At 40.3% G+C, this 24,573-nt stretch overlaps 1 protein-coding gene across 1 annotated transcript; it reads left to right on the top strand.

The window, feature by feature from the left end:
* Window positions 1–791: 791 nt before the first annotated feature.
* Window positions 792–23,149, top strand: C6 (complement component 6). The gene is made up of 17 exons (XM_010015496.1): window positions 792–934; window positions 1,646–1,802; window positions 4,139–4,283; window positions 4,945–5,086; window positions 5,918–6,056; window positions 7,685–7,885; window positions 10,832–11,072; window positions 11,773–11,895; window positions 12,784–12,950; window positions 13,980–14,205; window positions 15,414–15,585; window positions 16,963–17,074; window positions 17,507–17,639; window positions 18,621–18,812; window positions 19,345–19,435; window positions 20,785–21,026; window positions 22,968–23,149. Exons 1-17 carry the CDS (start codon window positions 792–794, stop codon window positions 23,147–23,149), a joined length of 2,808 nt encoding a protein of 935 aa, XP_010013798.1.
* The last annotated feature ends 1,424 nt before the right edge of the window (window positions 23,150–24,573 follow it).

The following is a 24,573-nucleotide window of genomic DNA, read 5'->3' as shown; positions in this document are numbered from 1 at the left end:
TACTGTAATAGCCTATCAAATTTGGTGTTGATTCAATCAATGAATAAACAGTTTGTTTGGAAAATGCTTTTCAAGTTTACTAAGCATTATTACTTCCTACAGACTGCTTATAACCTTCTGTGTCATCAAATAAAGTTTGATTGACCATTGCAAATAGGCTATCTGTTCTGTTCTCTGCTGTTGGTAGAAAATTGGGATGAACTTTGAGTAGTGGTGGTTTGCAGATTAGACAGGCTAGTCAAAACTAAGAATAACAAAAAGCGGAAGGAAGAATTCACTGCAGCAAAACTTATGCAAAGGGGATTTATAGGCATGTGAAAATGGTTATAGGTTAATAGATGGGCCTTGTTGCTCTTAATTTCCTTTTTGATTTTTTGCGTGTTTTATGAGCTGTCTCATGCTTTTATTCTTATTCCTAAAAAATATTTTTGAGAATACTTCTAAGTAATGAAGAATAATAGTAGGTGTTTATTCATCACATTCAAAATTATTTATAAGCAACTTTTTAAATAGAAATAATGTCAGGCATAATTAGTACTCCTGATAAATAAGTCGCCAAAATGGCAATTGAGAATTTTGGTCCTTGAAGTATAATTAAATTACTGATGAAAGTATATTTTGTATTATTGCCCCATTCTAGGTACATTGCTTAGCAACTTTGTATTGTGAAGCAGATTTATAGACTCTGCAAATTAAAAGAAATGTCTCTGTAAGAATGCAGGCATAAGTGTAAGTGGTAGTTTCCTGAACTTTTGTTACCTGCCTGTGTGTTGTAGTTGGAAACCTTCAGTATGGACAAGACTATGTTAATGCACCTGATCGTGCTGAGCCTGGTGATTGGGAGCAGCCAGGGGTGCTACTGTGAACATTACCCATGGGGGTCATGGTCTGCCTGTTCGCAAACTTGCAATTACGGCACCCAGACCAGGCACAGGTAGGGCCAATCTATCTCATTACTTCTGTGTTTCCACTTACTCCCTAAGAAAAAAAACCCAGCGCTTCTGAGGGGGGAGACCTGTGCCTGAAGCTCCAGCTTTCATAATATACTGAGACAATGTGTCACATCTAAGAGTTTACCAGATGAATAGATTATATTTTAATTGCAAAATTCAAAAATTACAAGATTATGTATAGAGACCATTACAGCACCTCCAAACAAACCTGTATCTGCCAACACAGGTAGTGAGGGTGAGCCTCCTATAAGGGCATCAGGCCAGTGCCCAGTACCTTCCTCTGGGAGCTCTGCCCAGCACAGAGCAACGCCATGGGAGGAGTGAGCTCCAGTGTGGCAAGCCTACAGAAAGTTCCTCGCTGTATGGCTGATTTTGTTAATCTTATTAAAGTCAAATAAAGATTCAGCAGCACCAAATTAGATGCAATGCAGTGATATACTCTAAACTTATGATAAATCCCCTCTTTTCATCCTGTCTCTTTCTGTATGTATTCTCTTGGACATTTGAAGTGAAATGAATTGCTCTGTAAACATAAGGCACATTTGGATTTTTCTTTTAATCAACATTCTGCAACTGCCTATTATCTTTCAAGTTGTTTTCATTGGACTCAAATAATTTTCTGTATCAGCCTTCACACACAGTTAGAAAACATCTGTGATTCCTTCCTAGCATAACATGTAAAATTTTTTTAGGCAAATAAGAATGGATGAATATTATAACCAAAACTTCTGTGACCAGCTGTGCACAAAGCAGGAATCTCGTGCATGTAACCAGCAAACATGTCCTATCAACTGTCGGCTTGGAGACTTTGGCCCTTGGTCAGAATGTGACCCGTGCATTAAAAAACAAGTAGGTAGAAAATGTATTATATGGGTTAAATGCAAGAAATTATGCTTAAGAGATCCCTTTGTTTCAGACATTCAAGTTTATGGTAATTAATCTGCAAAACGACAATTTAAATTGACAAGAGGAACTGGTTATGAATTGTGACAGTAGAAGATGGAGAGAACAGGGAGCAAGTTAAAATAGACGGTCAAAAGAAAAAGGTGTGATTTAGTAGTGTAAATCCATTTATGAGAACTTGCTTCAAAAGTTCTGTTGTCATGTTTAAAGATGATTTTTCCACATAAAGGATAAACTAACCTGTAGAGTTTGCATGTCTATTTAAGCAGGAGAAAGTCACAGAATCTTTGGTTTATAGATAGCATCCTATATGATCAGAAGACAAGAAAAATAGGATGTAATCATCTATTAAAAAGAGTTAACCACCAAATCCTAACCAGCAGTGACTAGAAATGCTCAGGCTATATCTCAGACTGGTAGTCAGGATCAGTTTGAGATTGCTTTTAAGAAATCCAGAGCACCATTCCTCTAACCCTTTAAGCCTACACAAAACTGAGGTGGATTGCTTAATATCTGTGGAACAAAATCCCAGGGTGGTTTTTTCCCTCCTGGGCTTGTGTCTGTTGATTGATGGTAGTCTTAGAGCTGAAATGGCAGAGAAGGAAGAGGTGAAATGTCAGGTTCAAGTGTATTTGACCTAAAGAAACCAAGTCCTGGCAAATGTAAGGTTGTAGGAAGTGAAGGGGAGTGCAGATTGTGCAGGGTAATTATGTGGCTGGGTCTGAGCTCTGAGGCTGACTGTGACAACAGCTCTATTTCTGTGCAGACATAGTGTACAGCTCTTTGAATGTCCTGCTCAGCTTCAGAAATCCATTCCATGCCTGAAAAGCAATCTTGAAAAACCTGTCAGATATCATAAGTCTACCTTTACATACATATATAACTTTCTGATGACCATGCAGGATAACCAAAACATGAAGAAGCTGTTCTAGGTGTGAGATGTGAACCACCCTATGGGATTCCTGTCCTGCAACTAGGATCAAGAGTATAAGAGCAGAGCAGGGAGAAACAGTGAGAGTGGGAGACAGCGAGCTGCAAGAACTAGAAGGGGGAATTGTCATTGGTCATAACAACTGAGCCTTTTTTTTTTTTTGGTAATCATCTTCCTAAATGGCTGTTTCTGACACACCCATATACAGAAGCAGTGTTCATTTTTGTTAACTTCAAATATTGATGCAACATATTTGCGGCTTCAAGAAAAAAGGTGCTTTTTTGGACTGTGATCCATTTTTCCCTCCAAGATATAAAGATCACTGCTTGTGATAAGTATAAGCACATGCCAGAATGACATGACTTCCAAGGTAAGTGTGAAGACTAGTGTAAGCAAGCTCTAAGTGAGGGCAAGGGATGAAAAGTTGGAAGCTCACACAAATAATACAGTGAGTGTTACGGATTCCAAACAGAGTACAAGTAAGAGTTGAGCTCAAAAGCTTTCACATGGTCTGGTGTTGCTCCTTACATTCTCCCTTCATAGTAATTTGGTTACTGATTTTTACTAGACATCTTCCTGCATTATTTGACTCCAGGAGTTGTCTACAGTGAGGGAAGTAACAGAAGTCTGCAAGGAACTGTGCTTTTCCAGTGGGAAGAAGTTCTTAGAGGAGGAATTGTTCAGTCCCATGCAGATAAGTCTCGTCACCAGTCCCTTGGATTGGAAAATGCATCTGAAGTGATTTCTCTACCGGCATTTATTCAGCATTGTTATTCTGCATGGAGGGTAGTGACTTTGGGGAAGAAAACCCAGTGAGCTTGAAATTTTGCTCCCAGATCATGTTTAGTAACAGGAACTTTCAGGAAAACCATTTTTGTCCTCCCAGTGCAACCAGTGCTCTTCAGACAAGAGGCCCCATGTGTGGGAGTCAAGCCGGTTGGTTTGGGGATGGCACTATGTGTCACTGTCAGAGTATTTCTATTTCAACAGAGATGATAAAGAACACAAAAAATCTCCATTAAGATTGCTGCACATCATTTCCTACTGTGCTGTTAAAACTGAACATACAGGGACTGAACTTTTGATTCTTCCAGTGACATAGCCCAGATTGTCAAGTGCTTCATCATGTGTGCTCTGTCAGGGCTACTGGGGCTCTTGGATTCCAGATCCCTGCCTGCCTTACCTGCAGTGATGGCATGGTAGGATGTAAGGACAAAAATAATTATTTCCTTTGGGACCCTGGTTTTGATAAAGCTTCAGCAGCACTGAGACGTGACTCTGCCTGAGGGGGCACTTAGCTACAAAAACAGCTCACACAAACAACCCTGGTTTTATTTCTTCTGCCTTCCAGTTTCGTGTCCGGACACTCCTGCAACCATCCCAGTTTGGGGGTCAGGCCTGTACAGAGCCATTGGTGGATTCCCGCCCATGCTTCCCAACTAAGCTCTGCAACATAGTGGAAGTTGACTGCAAGAATAAATTTCAGTGTGAAAGTGGTAAAGATAATCTCCATTGCACAATTGCTGCATTATTAGATAGTTTGAAAGATTAGACACTGAGGCAAGAAAGGTCCAGATGATCCAGGTCTTGTATATTCTGTGCACAAATTCCAGGGGAAAGAAGCAGAGAGAAAAGTCCTTAAGGATTTCACATATATTAGTAGCAGTTGTTTGCTGCAAACATTATGTTTGCAGTTTCTTCTGTAACTAGAAGTAATTCAAGTGGAGTGTCTAGTCTGGGATGTTGGTATGACCATGAGAGCCAGACAGAAGCGCTGTTCCAGTAATATTTCTTTGCACAAATTTTTCATGCACAAACATATCCATAGATTTTGTCTGAATATAAATTTGTGCTTTTTTTATTGAATTTCTGGTATTTCTTGTTTACTTCAATGTAAATATACTTGATTAGCCTTAAAATAGCTTTATTTTCATATCCTTTTGCTAATTCTTAAATTAAACCTTCACATTTTCAAAGCAAGGCAAAACTGGCAGAACTGAAACAACCATTTCTTATAGGAATAATCTATGCATTATACTGCTTTGCTATTAATTCCTAATGCAAGTTCACACCTTTACTGGGGAAAAACCAGACTACCCTTTTCTGTATTCAGACATGCTGAATCTTTGCATTGTTGATGCAGTTTCTCTGGTGCAGGTCGCTGTATTGCAAAAAAATTTGAATGTAATGGAGAAAATGACTGTGGGGACAACTCTGATGAAAGAAATTGTAGGAGGATAAAGACTGTGTGTAACAGAAAGTACGAGAGCATCCCAGGTGTGCAGTTAATAGGCAGTGGGTAAGTCAGCTTTGTTTATTTTTCATAAACCTGAGATTGTTACCTCACTAATTTACATGAAAGCATAATCCCCAACTAGCATTTGGAAGTATCACATTAAAACACATGATCTCTCATATTAAAATGAAGAAGAAATTGTAAAAATCAAGCCAAACCTTCAGGCTAAGACTTGCCCACTACATCTGCCTATCCTGCTCTGCAGAACTGGTGGACTAGATAAAGAGCTGTCAGGGAGCACTTCTCTCTGAGTTACCCTTCCTGCCTCACAGTAACCTTACTGGCATCACGTACTGGCAACTTCCATCTCAGTTATGCTAAGTGCCCCAGAAATTTTGGGGGTGTTCCTTTACAGGTGTTTGTTTGTCTATGCTTCATTTCACATGATACCAACCATCACCTCTCCCAGGCTACTAGTTTAAGCAGTATAAGACCTAAAGAAAGGATGCTTGTCCCAGGTAGTCATGCATTTTTTTAATTGAATTTTGAACTCAGTGCACTCTGCTTAACATCAGTTATGGCAGAAATGGAGAACTGCTTGTTCATTTTCCTAGGCCATTCTCTGTTTAAGACTGACTGTCTCATATTGATACTGAAATTACCTAGAGGGCTAAGCACAGATGAAAAGTAGGAAACAGGGTTGCTGCTACAGCATTTTTCAGCTGAATTAGATGTTCTTGTAGAGGAACTTCTTTCAAAGCAGTAACATAACACAGATGCTCATACCATTTGATTCAAACTACAAAACCTTCAGTGCAGATATATATCAGAAAATGTTTCAAGTCTGTATGTCTTTCTGGAATTGTTTGATCTCTAGAAATATTTTTCTGTTAGATTTCACATTCTGGCAGGAGAGAGCCGAGGGGAAGTCCTTGGCAACTCATTTAATGGAGGAGAATGCACCACAGTGAAGCGCAATGAGACAAGGAAATCATACCGTGTTCCTGCAAACCTGGAGGCTGTCAGCTTTCAGGTATTCTCAAGTAGCAACTCCTATCTGAAAAACTATTGCCATAGTTACAGTCCAAGTTATGTGCTCAAGTCTTAGGCAGTAATTTGTGGTTTAAGACAAGATTTATCAACTTGGTGAGGCCAGGACATTCTGCAGATGATGTGTGGAAATGGGATAAATTGAGCAGTTGGGTGGCTCTACTCCCACCTTTCAGATCAATGTTTTTGTCAACATGATTGATTTGGGCTTCTCTCTTCATGGCCGTGGCCATGTCTCTGTTCTGAAGTAACGTTGCTCCTTCAGAATGCAGGATGCAAAAAAAGCTCAACTAATGAATGAAAACTTAACTGCTGTGAGTTTTTAGTATTACTTGAACAGGAACAATTGAAGAAAGGACACCCTGATATGTTCCTTGGAAACTGCAGTTGGATTGGCCATGACATAGAATAGCAGGTAGGAAGGGACCTCAAGGATCATCTGGTCACCCTTCCTGACAAAAGCATGGTCTAGACAAGATGTCACAGCATCCTGTCCAGTCAATTTTAAAGTATCCAGTGTTAGAGAACTTACCACTGCCTTGGGGAGATTATTCAATGCCTTATTGTTCTCATTGTGAAACATGTAGGTTTTACCATAATGGTGAAAAATTACTGTGTGTACAAATATTCAGTGTGGTAAAACAAGCCTTGGTTTGCCCAGGTCAGTTAAAATCTGTGTGGTTTTTAAGTTGCAGATGTCCATTTGCAGAAGTGTTAAGAGTTTGTGAATCTCACCTTTAAGAGCACATCCGTATCTTTTAACATTTAGAACAGCCTTTGGTATAGAAGGGTCACTGGATCAGGCTTTCTTTTTGGAACTCCAGTATGTTTTCATGCAAAAGTACATGACTTCTTGGAGAATGGAAGTTGGGAAATGAACCACCTCACCTCCCCAGTTCCTCAGTAACCCTATTAATTAAACAAGTCTAGAGAAGGAAAACAGATTGCATCTTTCAGACACCTGAGTTTTGGGAAATGAGCACTTTGTGAACTGATTCTAAAGTTTTTCTGTGCTTTGCATAACAGCACCTTTGAGGCTTACAAACTTGGTCAGGCAGGTTTGTTCCCAGTTCCTCTCCATCTACCCTTAGTCCATCAGGCAGCATGGATGCTAAGACTGCAAGCATGCTCTAAGACTCTCCTCTGGAAGCCTGTTCATTCCTCTAGCTGGAAATTAAGATGAAAGCACAGAAAACATCAAACTCTTTGCCTTGTACAGCATAGAAGCCATGGGACTGGGACTTAGTCATAGCATGGACATAGCATGCAGGTCTGACAGCCTTTGAAATATCTGTTGAAACATTTTGTTGAAAATTATTGCTAAGCTTTGGGGCATAGGGTGGGAAATTTAAAAAAAAAGTATTGCATGCCTGTTTCTTTTTTCTTTCTTGTATGAATGCTTGTTAGTAATTCTAATTCTTATCTGGTATTCATCTCACCTATTAAGCTTTCTCAGCCTCATCTTTTGTGTTAAGAATAATTTTCAGCTTACTACAATGTCTCAATTAATCAGACATGTTTCTTCCCTAAAAATCAAGAATTCATTGCTTAATAGGTTTCTGTTTCAGATTATTATTTGGGAAAATGCATTTTGCTTTACTAAATATACAGGTAAAAGATGAAGAGGATAATGTAATATCAGATTTCTACAACGATTTAACTCCCCTGAGTGATAGCGCTCATGGACATAGTTCATCCAGTCATGGTGCTCGAAGATCTTCTGGTGTCCCATTTTTATTCTCAAGAAAGAAACGGGTTAAAGCTACGCTATCTTCCTCCTTCAAGAAAGCTGTTGAAGCCTCATATGAAAAGGTAATTGAATGTTGCCTCAAATTTCTTCATTTGATTTGATTTCTGTCTGCTCATTTCAGAACTGAGCTACCAACGGCTACTTTCCTTATCAAGACATTGGCACTGCATTTAAAAAAAAACAAGTAAGCAAACAAACTACACCACTAGAATCACACATTAAAAAGTTCTTCTGGCACTACAGGATGCTCCTGGTTGTAACACACTTTCTGTAATGCAACATGCTCTGCTTGTTTCAGTATAGAAATCATAAACTTACTCCATTTAAAAAAGTATAGATTTAACACAGATTTGAGATTATCAGATCAGGTAAAACACTCTTTTTCCTGTCATAATTATAATTTAAGTAGAGAGAATGCTATGTAGAAACAGTAGCAAACAACTAAAAAGAAATGAAGCGCAGTCAAGAATGTTGTACGTATGCGTATGCTGGGAATTATTCTACATTAGTTTTTGATTTGGTGTCTAACTTGCATATGGGAGTCTCATGGCTGCCAAGATGTACTTGATTATAAAGATAATCTCAGAAATAACACATCCACAGAAAAGTTTCTGAGAACAGAAAACCTCTTTCCAATAAAATTCTACACCTTTAATGCAGATGAATACTGTGGGATATAAGACTGTACCCTTTTGCTGTTTAATGGCAGTAAGGGATGGGCTATTGTTTGCATAGTTGAGCCTAGGTGACCACCTTCACTCTTCTCTACCCTAAACATACCGAAAGATTCTTACCATGGGACTGGAATGTTATGTAACATATTTCATTATAAACTATTTTACTATTCTTTCATCATAAACTACTCCAGTTTATTACTATTACATACTATTTGCTCCCTTTTCTTGCCACTGAATTCCCATGCTGTTATTCCAACGGGCTTCTGAAGGCTCTGAATCAGAATTTGTGCCCATTCCTTTAACCTATGTTCCAAGTATTTCTGGCAGTAGTTAATTGAGCTGAACTGCTTGAACTAGAGTTGAAAAACTGAGAGCTCAAAGATAGTTGGCCATCTCCATCACTGGTGATGTCAGGCAGGGACAGACATGATTCTGAGGCAAATCTGCTTATGATATTTGGGATAAAAGATTACTTAATCAGCATGGTCAGGTGAAACCCTGCTTTGTTAGAAAATTTCCAGTTAAAACTACTGGCTTCAACATCAGTCCAGCTCAGCTCATGTTTGGCTCCTTTTTGTCAATGAAGTTGTTTGTGCATCAAAACTGAACTTGTGTACTGTCCTGGGTTCAGCTGTAGAAATCATTTTACTCCTTCTTAATAGATGGTGTAGTGCTGAGTTTTAAATGTGTCAATCTGAACCCAGGACAAGTATTCACATTTGGTTTAGAGCAGGCTTTCTTTGGGAATAATCATCCCTGATCTACTAATATTTTATATTAATACCTGTTACTCATGGGTCAAGTTTGCTGCAGGCACCAGGGTTTACTGCTATGATTAAGCATGTGCCCAGAAATTACTAGAGACTTTGGAATCCAGTTTTGTGGGGTTGTTTTACAAGTGAGGGTTTCCAACACCAGTGTGTGCCTCAGGGATTTAACATAGAAATCACTGGGTTTGACAACTGTAAAGTAAATTGCTAGTAATAAAAACACTTAATTGCCAGTAATAAAAGCACTTAAGATACTTTTACTAGCAGCAAATGCAAATGTAAGATGCATGTCAAGCAGAAATTCATATTTAGCATGCAAGAGCTGAAAAGCATGCCAAAACCAGCTAAGGTTTTAGAATCAAAATTTGCCAAAGAGGCTTGTAATTTTGTATATCATAATTGAAATGTTAGCTGGCACACCTGAAAATTGAGGATAAGAACCTAAATCACCTGAAAATCCTAAAATGGATTAACCACAGGGTATTTTAGGAGCTGAGTACAACTCTGAGAAGTGTTACATAACTATTTCTTCCATACTAATTCTTACTGCAGCAGAAAGCTGCGTATCCTTAGCTTATTTTCCAATGTGCAAATGAGGGCACTGAAATGAGCAGTGTTGTGCAGGACTGAGAGCCAAAGTCCAGCTCATGTGTTACATTGCTCAGTCCTGACTGGGAGAACTCCCTGTCTAAATGCATCCTTGAATCTTCTAAGCCAAGTGACCTTGGAGATAGAAATAGAGTGGAGCCAAACTACCAGCAGCAAATTTCAGCAGAAGCACCCATATATAAATCAGTAACAATTTTTCTTTTATATAATGAATCTTTCCTATCTGCTGGATGGTCATTTGCTCCAGTTTCCTGCCCTTCCTGTTGCTTTTGATCTCTTTGCTTTGGCCTTGTGCCGTCAGTTCCTCTTGACACTTTATAAATCCCTTCTTTCAGTATTTTCTGTTCTCTCCTTTCTATTTAGTTAAAAAACTCTAGCACCGGGAAAATACATGTATTAGGTGTGTCAAAAACTTCAGTTTTTTCTAAAAGTAGTAGAGATTTCCAGTTTTTGAACTTTCTTTTCTTTTGCCTCCCACATTAACAGCCTGACACTTAAACTCAATGAGATCTTTATTCTTGTGGTTTAGTTTTAGTTTTAGAAGACTGGTGTATTATGAAACTTCATGACAGTGACTTAGTATCCAAAATACCCACTCACCAGATTACTTGCAAACAAATCAAGCCTTTCCACTGAAATTTTTTATTGTTTTGTCGGTTCCTGGTATATTTGCTTTGGCAGGAAACCTTTTGCTTTCTGTTTGGTAGGAGCTCAGGGAGTCCTAATTTTTGTTGGAATGCTATATACACCCACAATGTAAAGGAATAATGAGCATTGTCCTCAAGGACTTCACAGGGCTCTTGGAATCTCCAGGGCTAGTTTGTTCATGGTTAAAGCAGCATGATACACATGATTAGTCCTACAATGTACCGCAGGACATAATCATGGCTTCTCTACTTTCCTCAATCAACTACCTATGAAGATGCTAAGACTGCCCTTTTCTTTCTCCTAGAATTCCAACTTTATTAGAGTCCACAAAATAATTTCTGTTGCAGACTTCACAATGAAACAATCAGATCTGCAGCTCTCAGACGTCTTTCTAAAAGCACTTAACCACCTGCCCCTGGAGTACAACTATGCTTTATACAGCAGAATATTTGATGACTTTGGCACTCACTACTACACCTCTGGGAAGATGGGTGGTTCCTATGACATTCTTTACCAGTACAGCTCTGAGGAATTGAAGAACTCAGGTATGTAATCTTTAAGAAGAAATTATCATGTTTACCAGCTTTTCTTATCACTGTTTTTAGGTCTCACCCCACATAGTAAGTCCTCCAAAAGCAAAAAAATCTTTTAGACTTGCATAGGCTCAGAAATCACTCATACTACCTGGATATGGAGCAAGAAGAAATTTTGTTTACATTATATTAATTTGAAAAGTTCAAGAGGTTCCTTACTTGATAAGAGTAATTGCTTTTAAGGAAACTTACAACCTTTAGATTAAGACCAGGTGCCCTCAGGAAAAGATGTTCCAGCATACTTCATTGTGGAACTGAAGTCTGGGAGGTGTAAGTGGTATTTTTAGGAATACAGTCATTGAAGTTGTTGGTATTAATTAGAAACTATTCTAAAAATATTCCCATGACTGCCAGACTATCAAAATGAAAGGACAATACAATAAAAGTGGAAATTTAAGGTCAAAAGCTGTGATCCTTAATGCTGTGGCTGTAACTTGCATGGATATGGGAGGGTACCCGAAAGGGCTGGTAAGCATGACTCAGTCCCATGTTGTCAGTACCTGGGTAAGCAAGTGCCTGTAATAGTGAAATCTCCAGTGGTGGGTGAGGAGCAGGGACACCTGCAATGGCTCACCCTGATGTGGGAGCCTGGGGCCATGCCATCATGTAACGTGGTTATGGTGATTAAGCTGCTGCTCTGTGATATTTCTAGGGCTGGCAGTAGATGAATCAACAGAGTGTGTCCGGACAGAAACAACAAGGCGTGTGTTCTTCCGGAAGAAAAAGAAAGTCAGTACCAGATGCACCACAAACAGGATGACTGTGAAACATGAAGGTGACCATGACAAAAACAGGGCCCATATCCTGTTACTTACCCTGAGACATAGCATTTCCCTCAGCCCTATGTGATCTCCCAGCTTTGCTGAACTACAGATGTTCTTCCAGAGGAGCCAGTGTTCCACTGTTTGTCTCTGAAGCAAACACTGGAAGCATACAAAAGCAATTATGATGTAGGAGGACTCTTCTGCTCTGAAGCACCAGTGGCACTGGCTTTTCCAGTCAGTCACAGATCTGGCAAACATTCCCCGTAGCCCTGAGTCCAGGGCTAGGCATGTTGAAATGGGAAATGGGCATATGATCATGACTGAGTCTATGATCTTTAAGGGTTGCTAAGGGCTCATTGAGAGAGTTGGACAGCAATGAGACACTCCCTGACCTCCCCTCCCATTTTTCTCATGCCAGCATGAGTTCCCTGGCAATGTCAGAAATGTGTCTCAGGAACTGCAGAAAGGTCGTGCATTCTGCAAGAATGGCAAGAGTTGCATTCTACATCAATAAAACCAGGGATTTCATTGCCACCTGCATGTTTTTGTCCTCATTTTACAATCATTTCCCACTACTCAGGTGTTAACAGCTACGAATAAATATCCTGCCTCACAGTGTGTATTCTAGTGAAGACTGCTGTATCTCCTGCATTTTTTACAGTGTCTTGTGTAGTTCTGAATATCTCCATCACTGAGGTCTCAAGACACTTTCATTTGAAAGACTGACAGGCTGCTGTCATAGCAGGGATTGTTTTTCTGAGCTTAGACTTCATTCTTCTCAGCTTCAAAAAAGTCTTAGTATATTCTTGTGTATCCTCTAACACTTTCAGAAAGTTGTTGTTACATCCACCGTCTTTGGAGCCTTTGTCTGACAATACCGTGGTGAAATCCCCTTTCAGGTTCCATTCTGGAGTCGGCTGAACGGTCGGTCTCTCTGGTAAATGGTGGCAGATCAGAGTATGCTGCAGCTCTGGCCTGGGAGAAAAAGGGGGCTTTTCCAGGACACACCGTCTTCACAGACTGGCTGGAATCAGTAAAGGACAATCCTGTGGTGATTGACTTTGAGGTAAGAGAAGAATAAGAAAACCGTTGAGATAGTAAAGTACTCAACAGTTAGCAGTTTTTCAGAGAGCTCTGCGGGTGTTTGTCTTTTAAATCAGGGTGATGCTGTGTGTGATATGAACGCATATGGGCTTAACATAAACATACAAAGCATTTATTAGAACTACTTCTTGTGCATGTGAGTTTACAAGCTACACCAGGTTTACATCGTCCACAGACATTTAGAGTAAGAAGGAGGAATATGAATGAATTGCTGTGGCCCCAGCAGGAGCTCAGGCATGGGTAGGGGTTAGTTACTGTGCAGAAAAGCAGCTCAAGGTGCTGGGAACACTTTTTGTCCCTGTGCTCTTTTTGTTGCAATGTATGTCACATACCTAAACTGAAACAAAGCAGCAGTCCCCTGGTACCTCTGTCCTGCTCATATAATGCAGCATGCTGGCACTGTTGTAAGCTCACTAAGCTGCCTTCCTCCACAGCTGGCACAGCAGCCACCCTGCAGCAGTGGCAAAGCACTCAAGGCAAGCAGCAAAACCAAGCCTGAATGTAGTGATCTTTCTCCAACTGCAGCTGCTGAGCTTCTGAAAGCGGTGTAGGGAGGTCTTACATGGCAGGGACCACATGTAAGCAAATCCCATGTCATCTATAGTATTCTGAATTAGTAGATGTATTATTCCACTTGTTTCATTTTTCACTGGCTCACAGAGCCCTAAATTGGGGGAATAAAAGAAATATAAACAGGATAATAATAGAATAACAGAATGGTTTGAGTTGTAAGGGACTTTATCCAGTTCTAACCCCCTGCCACAGGCAGGGACACCTTCTACTAGTCCAGGTTGCTCAAAGACCCATCCAGCCTGGCCTTAAACACTTCCATATGGATGTATAGCACTGTTATGCTCCTTTAAAGCATCCACAGCTTTCAGCATGCCTGACTCCTCTGTGATACTGCTTCATACGCAGGCTCTAGTGCTTTTGAAATGCCACAGCTCCCCCGGCAGGACCCCGCTCTGCCTAGGTTTTTTTTGTCTTCCAGGTGTCACCCATCGTGGATTTGGTGAAGAATGTGCCGTGTGCTGTGACCAAACGTCACAACCTGTGGACAGCCCTGAGAGAGTACATGGGCAGGTTTGACCCTTGCCAGTGTGCCCCATGCCCCAACAACGGCAGGCCTGTGCTTCTCAGGATGGAGTGCCTCTGCCTGTGCCAGGCTGGCACCTATGGCAAAAGCTGTGAGACACGAGCTCCAGGCTACAAATCAGGTATTTGGGGTGGTAATGTCATAATGTAAATATGGTCCTTCTGGTATCTATTAATCAAAGATTAATCTGAAATAACCTTCCGTTACTAAATCCATAGCACTTCTTACCTCATGGTGATGGTCAGAAAGAGTAAGAATAAAGGGAGGATTAAAAATAAAGAATTAAACTGAATAGGCACATCTCAGAAGAAATCATAAGACATGGTAGAAGATCCCTTAGCTACATAATTAAGATAATAGCAAATGAGCTGTTCACCAATGAGTATGAAGTTGAGGTTAAAGATAATTGGTATAAAAAATATGAAACCAATTCCTTAGTTTTCCCTATAGCCTATTATACTTAAGACTAAATGGCTAATGGAGTTAAAAATTGATTATAATGTTGAAGGAAAACTCAGTTGTTTTAAAGAGAGGGAACATAATAATCATTTTGAAGAATTTAAAGAACTATTTCATGCAAACAGGTTTTTTCAATTAAATTGGCACTAGTGCCATATCTATGGGAAACAAAAGAGACTTACAGCATTGTACTTATGACTAAGTATATATATATTCAAGAACCAAAAGTGGACAAAGGGAAAATAATTAAGGCAGGTACAGGTCTCATTTTATGACCCTGATAAAGAAATACTTTGAAAGAAATGAGCAGTTGTAGATATGTAGATAGAGGCGAATGTAGAAAGTATATTCCATGCAGAAAAGAAAGGATGTGTAAATATTTTTTTGTATATGTGCCTCATGATGGCACAGACAAAATACCCCAAGGGTTAAGAGAAGAAAACAGTGTTTTAATTTTGCTTGCATATGGTGTATATTTGGGGTTTAGACATGGTGTTAGAGTTCAGGTTTATTTAATAACTCATTAAATACTGACCTATGTAAAAAGGTTGATGGCACTACAACATCTCAAAACCTGTGTGTGCAATAAAAGTACAAATTAGCTGCTTCTGGGTTTAAATTTTAATTGAAATCAAAACTAGAAAGGAAGATATATTTTGGGTTTTCATAAAGCAGCTGAAATTTGGCTGACCACCTCTTTTGAAAAACCACTTTTCTAGATACAGTCTAATCCCTTAACAGTAACAATTTTAAATCGTCTGGAAGTTGCTATAATGAATTTACCATCATTCCTTTCGTATGTGGCCTTAAGAGAAATATGGTGTATGGTGCAGGTCTACCAAAAGATGGGATTTGTCTTATTTTCCGCAGTTGCTGTAGACGGCCGCTGGGGTTGCTGGTCTGAATGGAGTTCATGCGATGCTTCCTTCAAAAGAAGGAGGACCCGGGAGTGTAATAACCCCTCCCCTATGAACGGTGGGAAGCCCTGTGAAGGTGAACAGGAAGAAGAGGAGGACTGTTATGTCTCTGTGTTCACAGACAGGTAAGAAGTTGGTCGATCAAATGATCTTAGTCATGAGGCAGAGTTAAGGAGCCCTTCAGAATGGCTTTGTGGCTACCAAGGAGAAATAGCAGACAGCTCTCCTCTCTGAATTTCTGTGCTGCAGCTGAGAGAAGGAAATGTATGAAAATCTTCAAGCTTTCTTCAAGTTTGGTTGTTCATTGTTAATTCCTAGAATTAGGAATTCTTCATTCATTGTTCATTCCTAGAAATGGCTGATGAATTACATACAAAGTGTGCCTATAGACCTCTTAACACCGCTTTACGTGCTTTGTTGTCCAAAGCTATGGACAACTCGTCTGTTTCCTTTCGCGGGAGTCTGCAGTTGCTGTTTTTTGAACATCACATCTTATTCTCTTAGAGGTTTAGTTCTGAACTTAGTCTCAGAGAGAATTCCACTGAAACCACCGAGCTTTTCATATTTAAAGACTGTGTATGTCTGATGTACCTGTTTTGCATGGTTTTGATTTAAAACCCTGACTCCAACCCCAAACTGGCTCAGTTTCTTGCATCTTCAAGAGCAAGGCTTTGTACAGATTCAGTCTTTCTACTGGGACCAAGAGCTGAAGCAGGATTTTCATCATCCCTGTTGTAATGACTATGGAAGAGATTCTAGAGTAGATAGGAGAGGATTAAAAGCAGTGGGCTCCACAGTTCTTTGCTACTTATCTCAGTGTCGTGGTTCGACTGCAGCCGGCAACTTGGAACCACGCAGTCAGGTGTCCTGCCTCTGCTTCCTCCTGGCTTCCCCTCCTCCCTGGCAAAGCATGAGACTGAAAAAGTCCTTGGTCAGAGTAAACATTACTGAGCAACAACTAAAAACATCGGTGTTATCAGCGTTGTTCCCAGACTGAAAGTCAAAAACACAGCACTGCACCAGCTACTAAGAAGGAGACAAAATGACTGCTGTAGCTGAACCCAGGACACTCAGTTAGACACCATGACTGTACAGCTCCATGCTCACAGAGATTAGCCTCCTTTAACCATTGCCTGATGGCAGCAGCTGGGTTTTGACTAAATCCAGCCAAATCACAGAGGCTTCTTAGAGACTTCTGCCATCTGCTGTTCTTTGCCTCTTTTTCTTACTCCATAAAAATATTTCATGACTTATGTCAATAGAAATTGTAGCCCTGTATCTATCACTTTTTTAGGACTCTTGCAATCTCACTCCTATCAGCACCTGCAAATTTTGATGTCCATCATCTTTTATTTAACAGAATAATGTTGGGGTTTTGCCATGGAGAGGGGGACAGGACACACTCGCAGCAATCCTTTCCAGAGCTCCTGACGTTCTGCCATTGTCATTTGGTGACACCAGTGCTTAAGATACATCATTACCAGCAAATTTTTACTTTTCAGAGGTGCTCCTTGTATAAATGATAATGAAGCCAGGAGAGAAGAGGATGTCTTGATTGGTGAACCTGATTCTGGATGCTCCAGGCCAGTCCCACCAGAATATGGCTTTATCAGGGTGAGCATGAAAAATGAGAGTTACAGAAGGCAAGTGTACTAATTGCAGAGCTGGGAAATTTTACAGCTTCTTTGCTACATGCACCTTACACCCAAGCTAGCTACTGTGCTAGTGAGCATGTTGCTGTGCATATGGCATGCTGTGGGACTCTAGTCTACCAAAACCCACCAGCAACTGAAGCAAAGGCAAGGTAAAACTCATTTCAAACAGTGGTCCTTGAATCCTTGTTTTGTAACCATGACATCTGGTAGTTCGGCTGAACAAACATACCATTAAACAGGTTGAGTGGATGACTCATTATTTCAGAGTAGGAAAAATAAGCATTCATTACATTGTATCATCAGGCTTTTACCATTGTTTCTTTCAACAATGTCCAGTCTCATCACCATAGATTTCTGAGGGTTGTTTTGGGTTTGGTATTTTGTTTTGTAGAATGAAAAAAACCAGTATGCTGTGGGGGAAGAAGCCGAAATTGCCTGTGTGAGCGGTCATGTTCTCAGTGGTTATCAATTCTTTCGGTGTCTGCCAGACCTAACCTGGATGCAGCAACCTGTTGAATGTCAACGTAAGAAAGAGAAAACTGATTTAGCCCAGCAACAATACAGAAGTGGAAGAAAAAGGCAAAAAAATAGATTTTAATGCAGGTTTTAACAAAAGAATCTGTAATGATATTTGAGAAGATGGCATTTTAAAAAGGTATTTCATGTAGAGATAGCAAAAGCCTACTGAGTCACTGCATCATTCCTCTTCCAATTCAGAACTACAGCTATTATGTTCTTTATAATAGTCAATGCTTTAGAAAACCATCTGATGGATGCTGTGAGGTCCTTCTCTTGTCTGCTTTTAAATATCTTACCAGAAGCACTCACCTTTTGTTTCCAGACTTACAAAGGTATCTTTAAGTTGATAGACTTGTGCTGAAGAAAGCATTCTCAGAGGAATTTGTCTACCACTTTTTGTATTAAACAGTACACCACCCACCCACCCAGACTGCCTTCAAAATCTCCACAATAAATCAAGGCTTTCAAGTATTTATACTCCAACTAAGAAGTAAGGGCCAGAATTGAGCTGGGTTTGCTAACAGCAGAGATTCCGGTAGTTTTCTAGAACTGGTGTGATTTCACTGACTTGATGTTCACTTTAGATTAAAAAAAGTAACACTAAGTTATGAGTTTTCTATTGCCATTAATTTTAATTGTTTTGTTACTGGCTTCATGTGGGGAAAAAAAAAAAAAAGGAAGAGCTGTTAATACCATTCTTATTTTTAAACTGTAAAATTAAATTACTCATGCTAGCAAACAGTAGAAACACATTATAATTATTTAGTTATTGATTGAAAAATATTTTAAAAGACCATGACAGTGCACTGAAAATTTCTAGACTTAATTACGTTAAATATTTATTAGTTTTGAATGTCAGTCAAATGTTCAGTGTTATTAAGTGTCTTTATGGCTCTTCAGATGAAGCATTGTGACTTGCTGTAAAAATCTGCCATAAAACCACCATAAAAACATCAAGAATTATACTTATTTCTTGTTTATTACAGCCTCAGTATGCCTCAAGCCACCAATATCTGACAGTGTCACAATCTCCCCATTTAAGCAACAGTACAGTGTTGGTGAAACCATGAAGCTGAGCTGCCAGACTGGGTTTATAGTCACTGGTCAAACACAGTACACCTGTGGGAAAGACTTGTCCTGGATACCACCTATTTTGAGACCCATTACATGTGGAAAAGGTCAGTATGCCTGTAGATACCTTACTGTTTCTATAGTGCTAGTATTAACAACACAGTATTGCCTAGTTGCACCCAGGAGGTAGATGCCTGGTTTTAAGACATATAGCAACTGTTGATTAATTTTAGTTTTACTTTGTGTCTACCACAGCACCATATAATTTCATCCCCAAACTTCTGCATTAAGTTCAGAATTTTGGGGTGCAATGTACGGTACCATTTAATTATGAAATTGAGATACTCAAATGGTTTTCTTAAAAAACCAGAACAACGCCCAGCTGTATTAGCAAGGCTTTATGAAAGCAGAATAGGAGAACACATTCTACTGAAACTTTGGCTTCCCTCATTGTGCAGGACTTTCCACTGATTTTTGCAAAGACTGATGTCTACTTGTGGAATTTCAACCACAACAGCTTTTGAAGAGAGAAATAAGGGATGGGTGGAAATAAATCCATTTTAAGTTTTATGGCAGGAGTCCAAGATATTTCTGTTCATTCTGTTTCTAGTTACAATAACGCTTACTCTTTTGTTTCAGATATGCAAACTAAAATTAGAGGTGTTTGTAATCCAGGACAAAAGCAGGTTGGATCTCAGTGTGTTTGTATGTCTCCAGAAGAAGATTGTGGGTAAGTTAATTCCTTTAATTAGAAAAAGGAAAGTCAAAGTTTCTCCACTGATAGGCACTACTGTGACATAAAGCAGAAAGACAACAGACTAACTAACAAAAGACAACAGCAATTCGGTGCTACTTTCTGTTCAGATATTAGGCACCTATGCCTCTGTATCCAAGTTACAGCTCCATCTGTACCCTGTGAAATAAACGAATGATGACATTAACCAACTGGCACCATCATTAACCATGGCACATCCTTCTATTCTACATTATCACTTAATAGTGGAATTTCCAAGTCTTCCGTTTCTTCTCTTTATTCCTCCAATTTCTGTATTTTCACTGTCATCACCTTGTTATAACAGGTCATGCTCCTTATGTTTGAGATTTACCTTTTTCAGATTAATATGCTCAAAATACACTGTATGTTCCACAATCCAGAACATATGAAAATATATGGAACTTGGATTTATTGTCTCCACACAACATGCCCTGCATAGACCATTGAGCAATCAAGTGAACTGAGAGTTATCCTAGAGGATTTTTAGGAAATGACTGGCCAAGGTGCAAGTGTGGGTCTGGAGACAGGAAAGATGACCATAGACTGAATATGAGCTGGGCAGCTGTAGTGCTGAGATCAACACACATTCCACCACAGGGCTCCTGTGTGACCACAGGCAAGTCCCCTGGCATGGGATTCATCTCATTCACGTCAATGTCCAAATAACCAGGTATCTTCTCTGTCAAGAGTCCCTGGGAAGGGAGAAAGCATGTTCAGGGGGTGATAGACATTGTCAAACACACCTGGGCCAAATCCTCTGAGAACTAGAAATGTTTTGACTAACACGAGATTTAATTCACAAATATAAACAAGGTGAACTGTATTGCTCCCTCTCTTTGGGAGATGACTGGGCTCCACAAAATGATGCTGCTTGGAAATGCCTGTACTTGCTGAGAACAAATACACTCAGGAACCAAGAGCAGCACAAGAAGAAATTACAAGCAGCATGGCTGTGTTTGCCTGCCGCTGGTCCCAAACTGTGCCTCAGAGATAGTCTGTCACACACAGCCGCAGAGCTGCATTAGCTCAGACGAGCCACCTTGTAGAAGTAACAGCGCTTCCTGTTTTCTTGTGCAGGCACATGCCTTCCACTTCCCATCTGTTTGACAGGACCAAAGCTGCTTCACCTCACAGCACTATATTGTATCATGTCCAGGTCTTTCAGTTGCTAGGACAGCCTGGGCAGACAGATATCCAGCCTGCCCATGGCTTTGCTATGTTTCATCTGGTGCTGGTGGAGTGTTTAGAAGCATGGACTTGTTCCACAGCCTGTTAAAATGATTTTTCTTTTTCCCCTGGGGCAGCCACTACTCAGAAGACATCTGTGTGCTGCACGCTGCTTCTGAACAGAACGTGACCAAGCCCAGCTGTCAGTATTCAGCTGAAATGTGCCTCGGAGAGCAGTCATTTCATTTCTTGCATGCTGGCCCTTGTCATGGTGATTCCAGTCTAGACTGGGCTATTGAAAGGGCAAAGCTCTCCACAAAGAGCTTGAAGAAAGTGCCCTGTGGCTATGACACCTGCTATGACTGGGAGGAGTGTCCAGGTATGACTTTTGAATGGTGGAATTTATCCAGCCCTTTGTTATCTAAAAATGAAATGTGATCACTCCTTTACTGCCCCAAGAACGAGATTTACAGGCATTGTGGTCCATCTGAGCAATTTACATTGTGAGGAGGGTGGAACTGTGGTCAGTCCTGTGTCTCTGACATCAAGTGTTATACTTAGATATGTGCCTTTTCCCTTTATCCACAAGTGGGGTAACGTTGCCACTTCTCATCAGTAGGGCACAAAATGAACTTGGAAATGAAGGGAACTTTTACAGTAAAATTAACATTTGAATCTCTAATCACAAAAATGCAGTTAGCAGTGTATTGCCCTTTCAGACTACTATAACCAGTAGTTTACACTTCAGTAGTTAATTTGGGCCACACCTTCTATAGCATATAATTAAATTATGAAATTAAATCATGATGTTACTTAAAAAGCAAGACTGGGGCCAGGAGGCTTAATGGGATCTTAATGGTAAAATTTGCAAACAACCATATGTGAAAACTGTGTTTATTAAGAGTTTTAATGAACTCGCTAAGCTGATGAAATCCCTAAGAGGATTATTTTATAAACACTGTTGTGCAACTTGGCTATTTACTGTGTAACTTTGTGATAAGAGCAGTGGGTTTTCCTGTAAACGTCTGAGGTGCTGGCTGGCTCTGCGCATATCAAGGACTTGCCAGGAAAAGCCTGAGTGGCAGCCACACTTACTCTTTCACTTGGTTCCAGAGACAAATATGATCTTATCACACCTTATCTAGTTATGATAAATAAAGCAACAGCAGAGTGCAGCAATCTTGAGACCCTGTTTTGAAGATGCAAGATTTCTGTAGCACAGGATTTGTAGTACCTGGCTATAAAATTGCTACTTGAAATGCTTTTGTTTGTGGGGCTGAAGCAGAGGGCATCACGATTTTGTGGACCTCAAGGGACATGCTCTGTTGGAGCCTGTAGACAGCCTGGTCTCTGGGGAAGGTGGCTATAATGTGAAAAAAAATATGCTGGGCTTATTTATTCCAGAACCCCTAAGAAGCCTAGGTCTGCTTCCACGGTGGAAGCTGCTTAAAGCTGGATCCTGTGCCAGCACCTCAGTGTTTTTCTCTCAAAAGCCTACAGAGGAGCCCCGTTCAGTGAGGAAAAATGAGAGAGAGAGACAAAAAATACACTCAATAAAATAAGTATTCATTGCGGTGCTCAAGAGGTTTGAATTGGATTTTCCTTCTCACCATGTGCATAAAAGCCCTCTTTCTCATGAGTATGCACAAACATTCAGAAAATTGAAGTTTTGATTTTGGAACGTGTAGTTGGTATCCATACAGAGGCAGAAGATACTGCAGTACCAAGTGAAAGCTGCTAAATGGAGGAAAACACACATTTTTCATATGTTTTAAGAAAGGAAAGGTAGAAACTCATTTTCCTGCCTAGGGAATTTCTGGAAAGAATATGAAGAGTCAGAATCTGATTAGGTCAGAAATGGGTAATGAAATAACCAGCAGGACTGAGCTTTACCACAGGCCAGCAGCAGGTAGCTTAGCATTCATAAAGAGAGCTTTAATGAAATAGGAGCTGACACAATGTGGACCTTAAGACTCCATTTCACAGCAACATCCTGTGATAGGATAATTTGGAACAGAAAGTCAACTTAATATCTTTTTGTTTAAAAGAAAGGTCAGGGAAAGTCAGTGGATAAAAATAGTGAGATACTTAATTTCTGCTTCTGTATGGGCCACTGCTGCAAAACCTGATATTTAAAGCTGCTTTTGTCTCTAGTCCTAATACCCTACCATCCAGAGTATGACTATAGGCTTTTTGTAACTAATGTGTCATGAGCCTCCAATAACGCTTTTCCCCACTGGACTTTGACATGTTGTCAAGCTACAAAATATGGGTTTAGTCACGACATTTGCAACTAAAATTCCAACATGTTTATTCCCAGAGACACAGACCCAGTGCTCCTGCCTGATGCCTTACCAATGCCCCAAAGAAGAGAGACACATTCACTGCATCCAAATGGAATCGACAGGGAGGAGGAGGACAGTCAGTCATTGTGTGCTGGCAGCCATGAAGTGTGCTGGCATCAAACTGGAGGTGCTGGAGCAGGGGAGTTGCCTAGTGTAACCCATCAGTTCTCCTGGCAGCCACCACGACCATCCCACCATGGGCAGGCTGAGCCATCCTGGGAACAACTTGGCTGGTTACAAAAGAATAAGTAGATTAAAAAGCAGATTTAAAAAAAAAAATAGTGCTCACAATGGATTTTTTGGGAGATGGATGTCGGTGGGCATTTTTTGGTCTGAAAATGACAGGTTGTGGGGTGTAGGGGCTGCTCTCAGTGCTGGCAACTGCGGACGCACAGAGGGAGAGACAACAGCAAGATGGGAAGGGAGAAAGAGGAGCATTGCCTCTGGTGTCCCCTGGTGCTGGGTGAGTCTTTTCTTTTCCTCAGCCATTTGTTGCTTTGTCCCTGTGCTTGTGACTGCAGTTACAATTAAAATTTCCCCTTCAACACTCCAAATTTTACAAAACTCAGGATTAGAAGCCTGGCTTCCAGGAAGGGGAAAGCTGAAAGTTACTCTTTTTTCACCACCAGTCAGCAGAACTATGAAAATCAGGGAAAAAATAATGAGAAGTGTCCTCTGGTGAATAACCTGCCCTATATTATAAGTGTCACATCTCACCAGGGGCTAGGCAGGGTCACTTGGGAGCTGGGACTGGTCTGGAAGTGAAATGGGCATTTCCCTTCATGGAGATATCAGACCCCGATATGTGGGATGTTGCCAAGCTCCCTAAATCAGCAGCTGGTCTCAGCTGGATGCAGCTCAAGGAAAAGAAGCAATTAATCCTGCTGCTAAATAGAATGAAGCATTATGTTTTCTTGCTTAAAATGTGTAGTAAAAATTATTACAAAATGAGATAGGCTTTCCTTTGTAGTTCCATAGCTCTTCATCCAACTGAAGATATATACCTATATGCTGGTGATAGTCTAGGAGAGGGTTGCAAATCTGATTGTCCCCAGGCTGTTTTTAGTGCCCTTATTTCCCGTTGCTGGTTGCATTCTGTGAGGGAATAATCATTCAGAGTGGCTGTGTATGCTTTCTTCACAAACAATGAAGATTTCTTGCTCCCAACCCTCTAACTTTAATACTAGCTGTCCCTTACAGAGTGGTGGAAATCTGATTCAAATGTGACTGTCTAGTAATGTTTCTGGTAGAAAAATTTCCTCCTCTGATTTTCCCCTGATACTTCTCACCAGAATAAATAGCCAGATTAAGGTTTTTCCTGGTAAACTGAAGGCAGCAGAGAGCTTCCTGGCTGCCCCCATTTCTCTGGGACCTCTGGTCTCAAGGTGGTGTGTGCTGTGAAAAGCCCTTGGGTTAAGACTTGCGTTGTTCTCTCTTGCTGATGGGGATAACTCCCATTTTTTCTGTTTTACAGTTGAGCATTATGGCACAGAATAAAGACATCATCTGCCACTCTCTAATAAGGTGAGATTCAGCCATAAACTGAATCCAAAGGAAATATTCACTTTGCTGAAATTAGTG

Source organism: Nestor notabilis, unplaced genomic scaffold (genome assembly GCF_000696875.1).
Source record: "Nestor notabilis isolate BGI_N333 unplaced genomic scaffold, ASM69687v1 scaffold8285, whole genome shotgun sequence".
NCBI classification, from domain to species: domain Eukaryota; kingdom Metazoa; phylum Chordata; class Aves; order Psittaciformes; family Psittacidae; genus Nestor; species Nestor notabilis.
Note: the sequence above shows the minus strand (reverse complement) of the source record. Positions and strands in the feature narration are given on the sequence as shown.

Excerpts from the sequence above, each read along its gene's own strand:
- C6 (XM_010015496.1), top strand. The coding sequence starts at position 792 with ATGGACAAGACTATGTTAATGCACCTGATCGTGCTGAGCCTGGTGATT. Across the intron at positions 7,886-10,831 it reads TTGAAGCCTCATATGAAAAG|AATTCCAACTTTATTAGAGT; the intron begins GTAATTGAATGT and ends TCTTTCTCCTAG. Across the intron at positions 21,027-22,967 it reads TGACTGGGAGGAGTGTCCAG|AGACACAGACCCAGTGCTCC; the intron begins GTATGACTTTTG and ends GTTTATTCCCAG.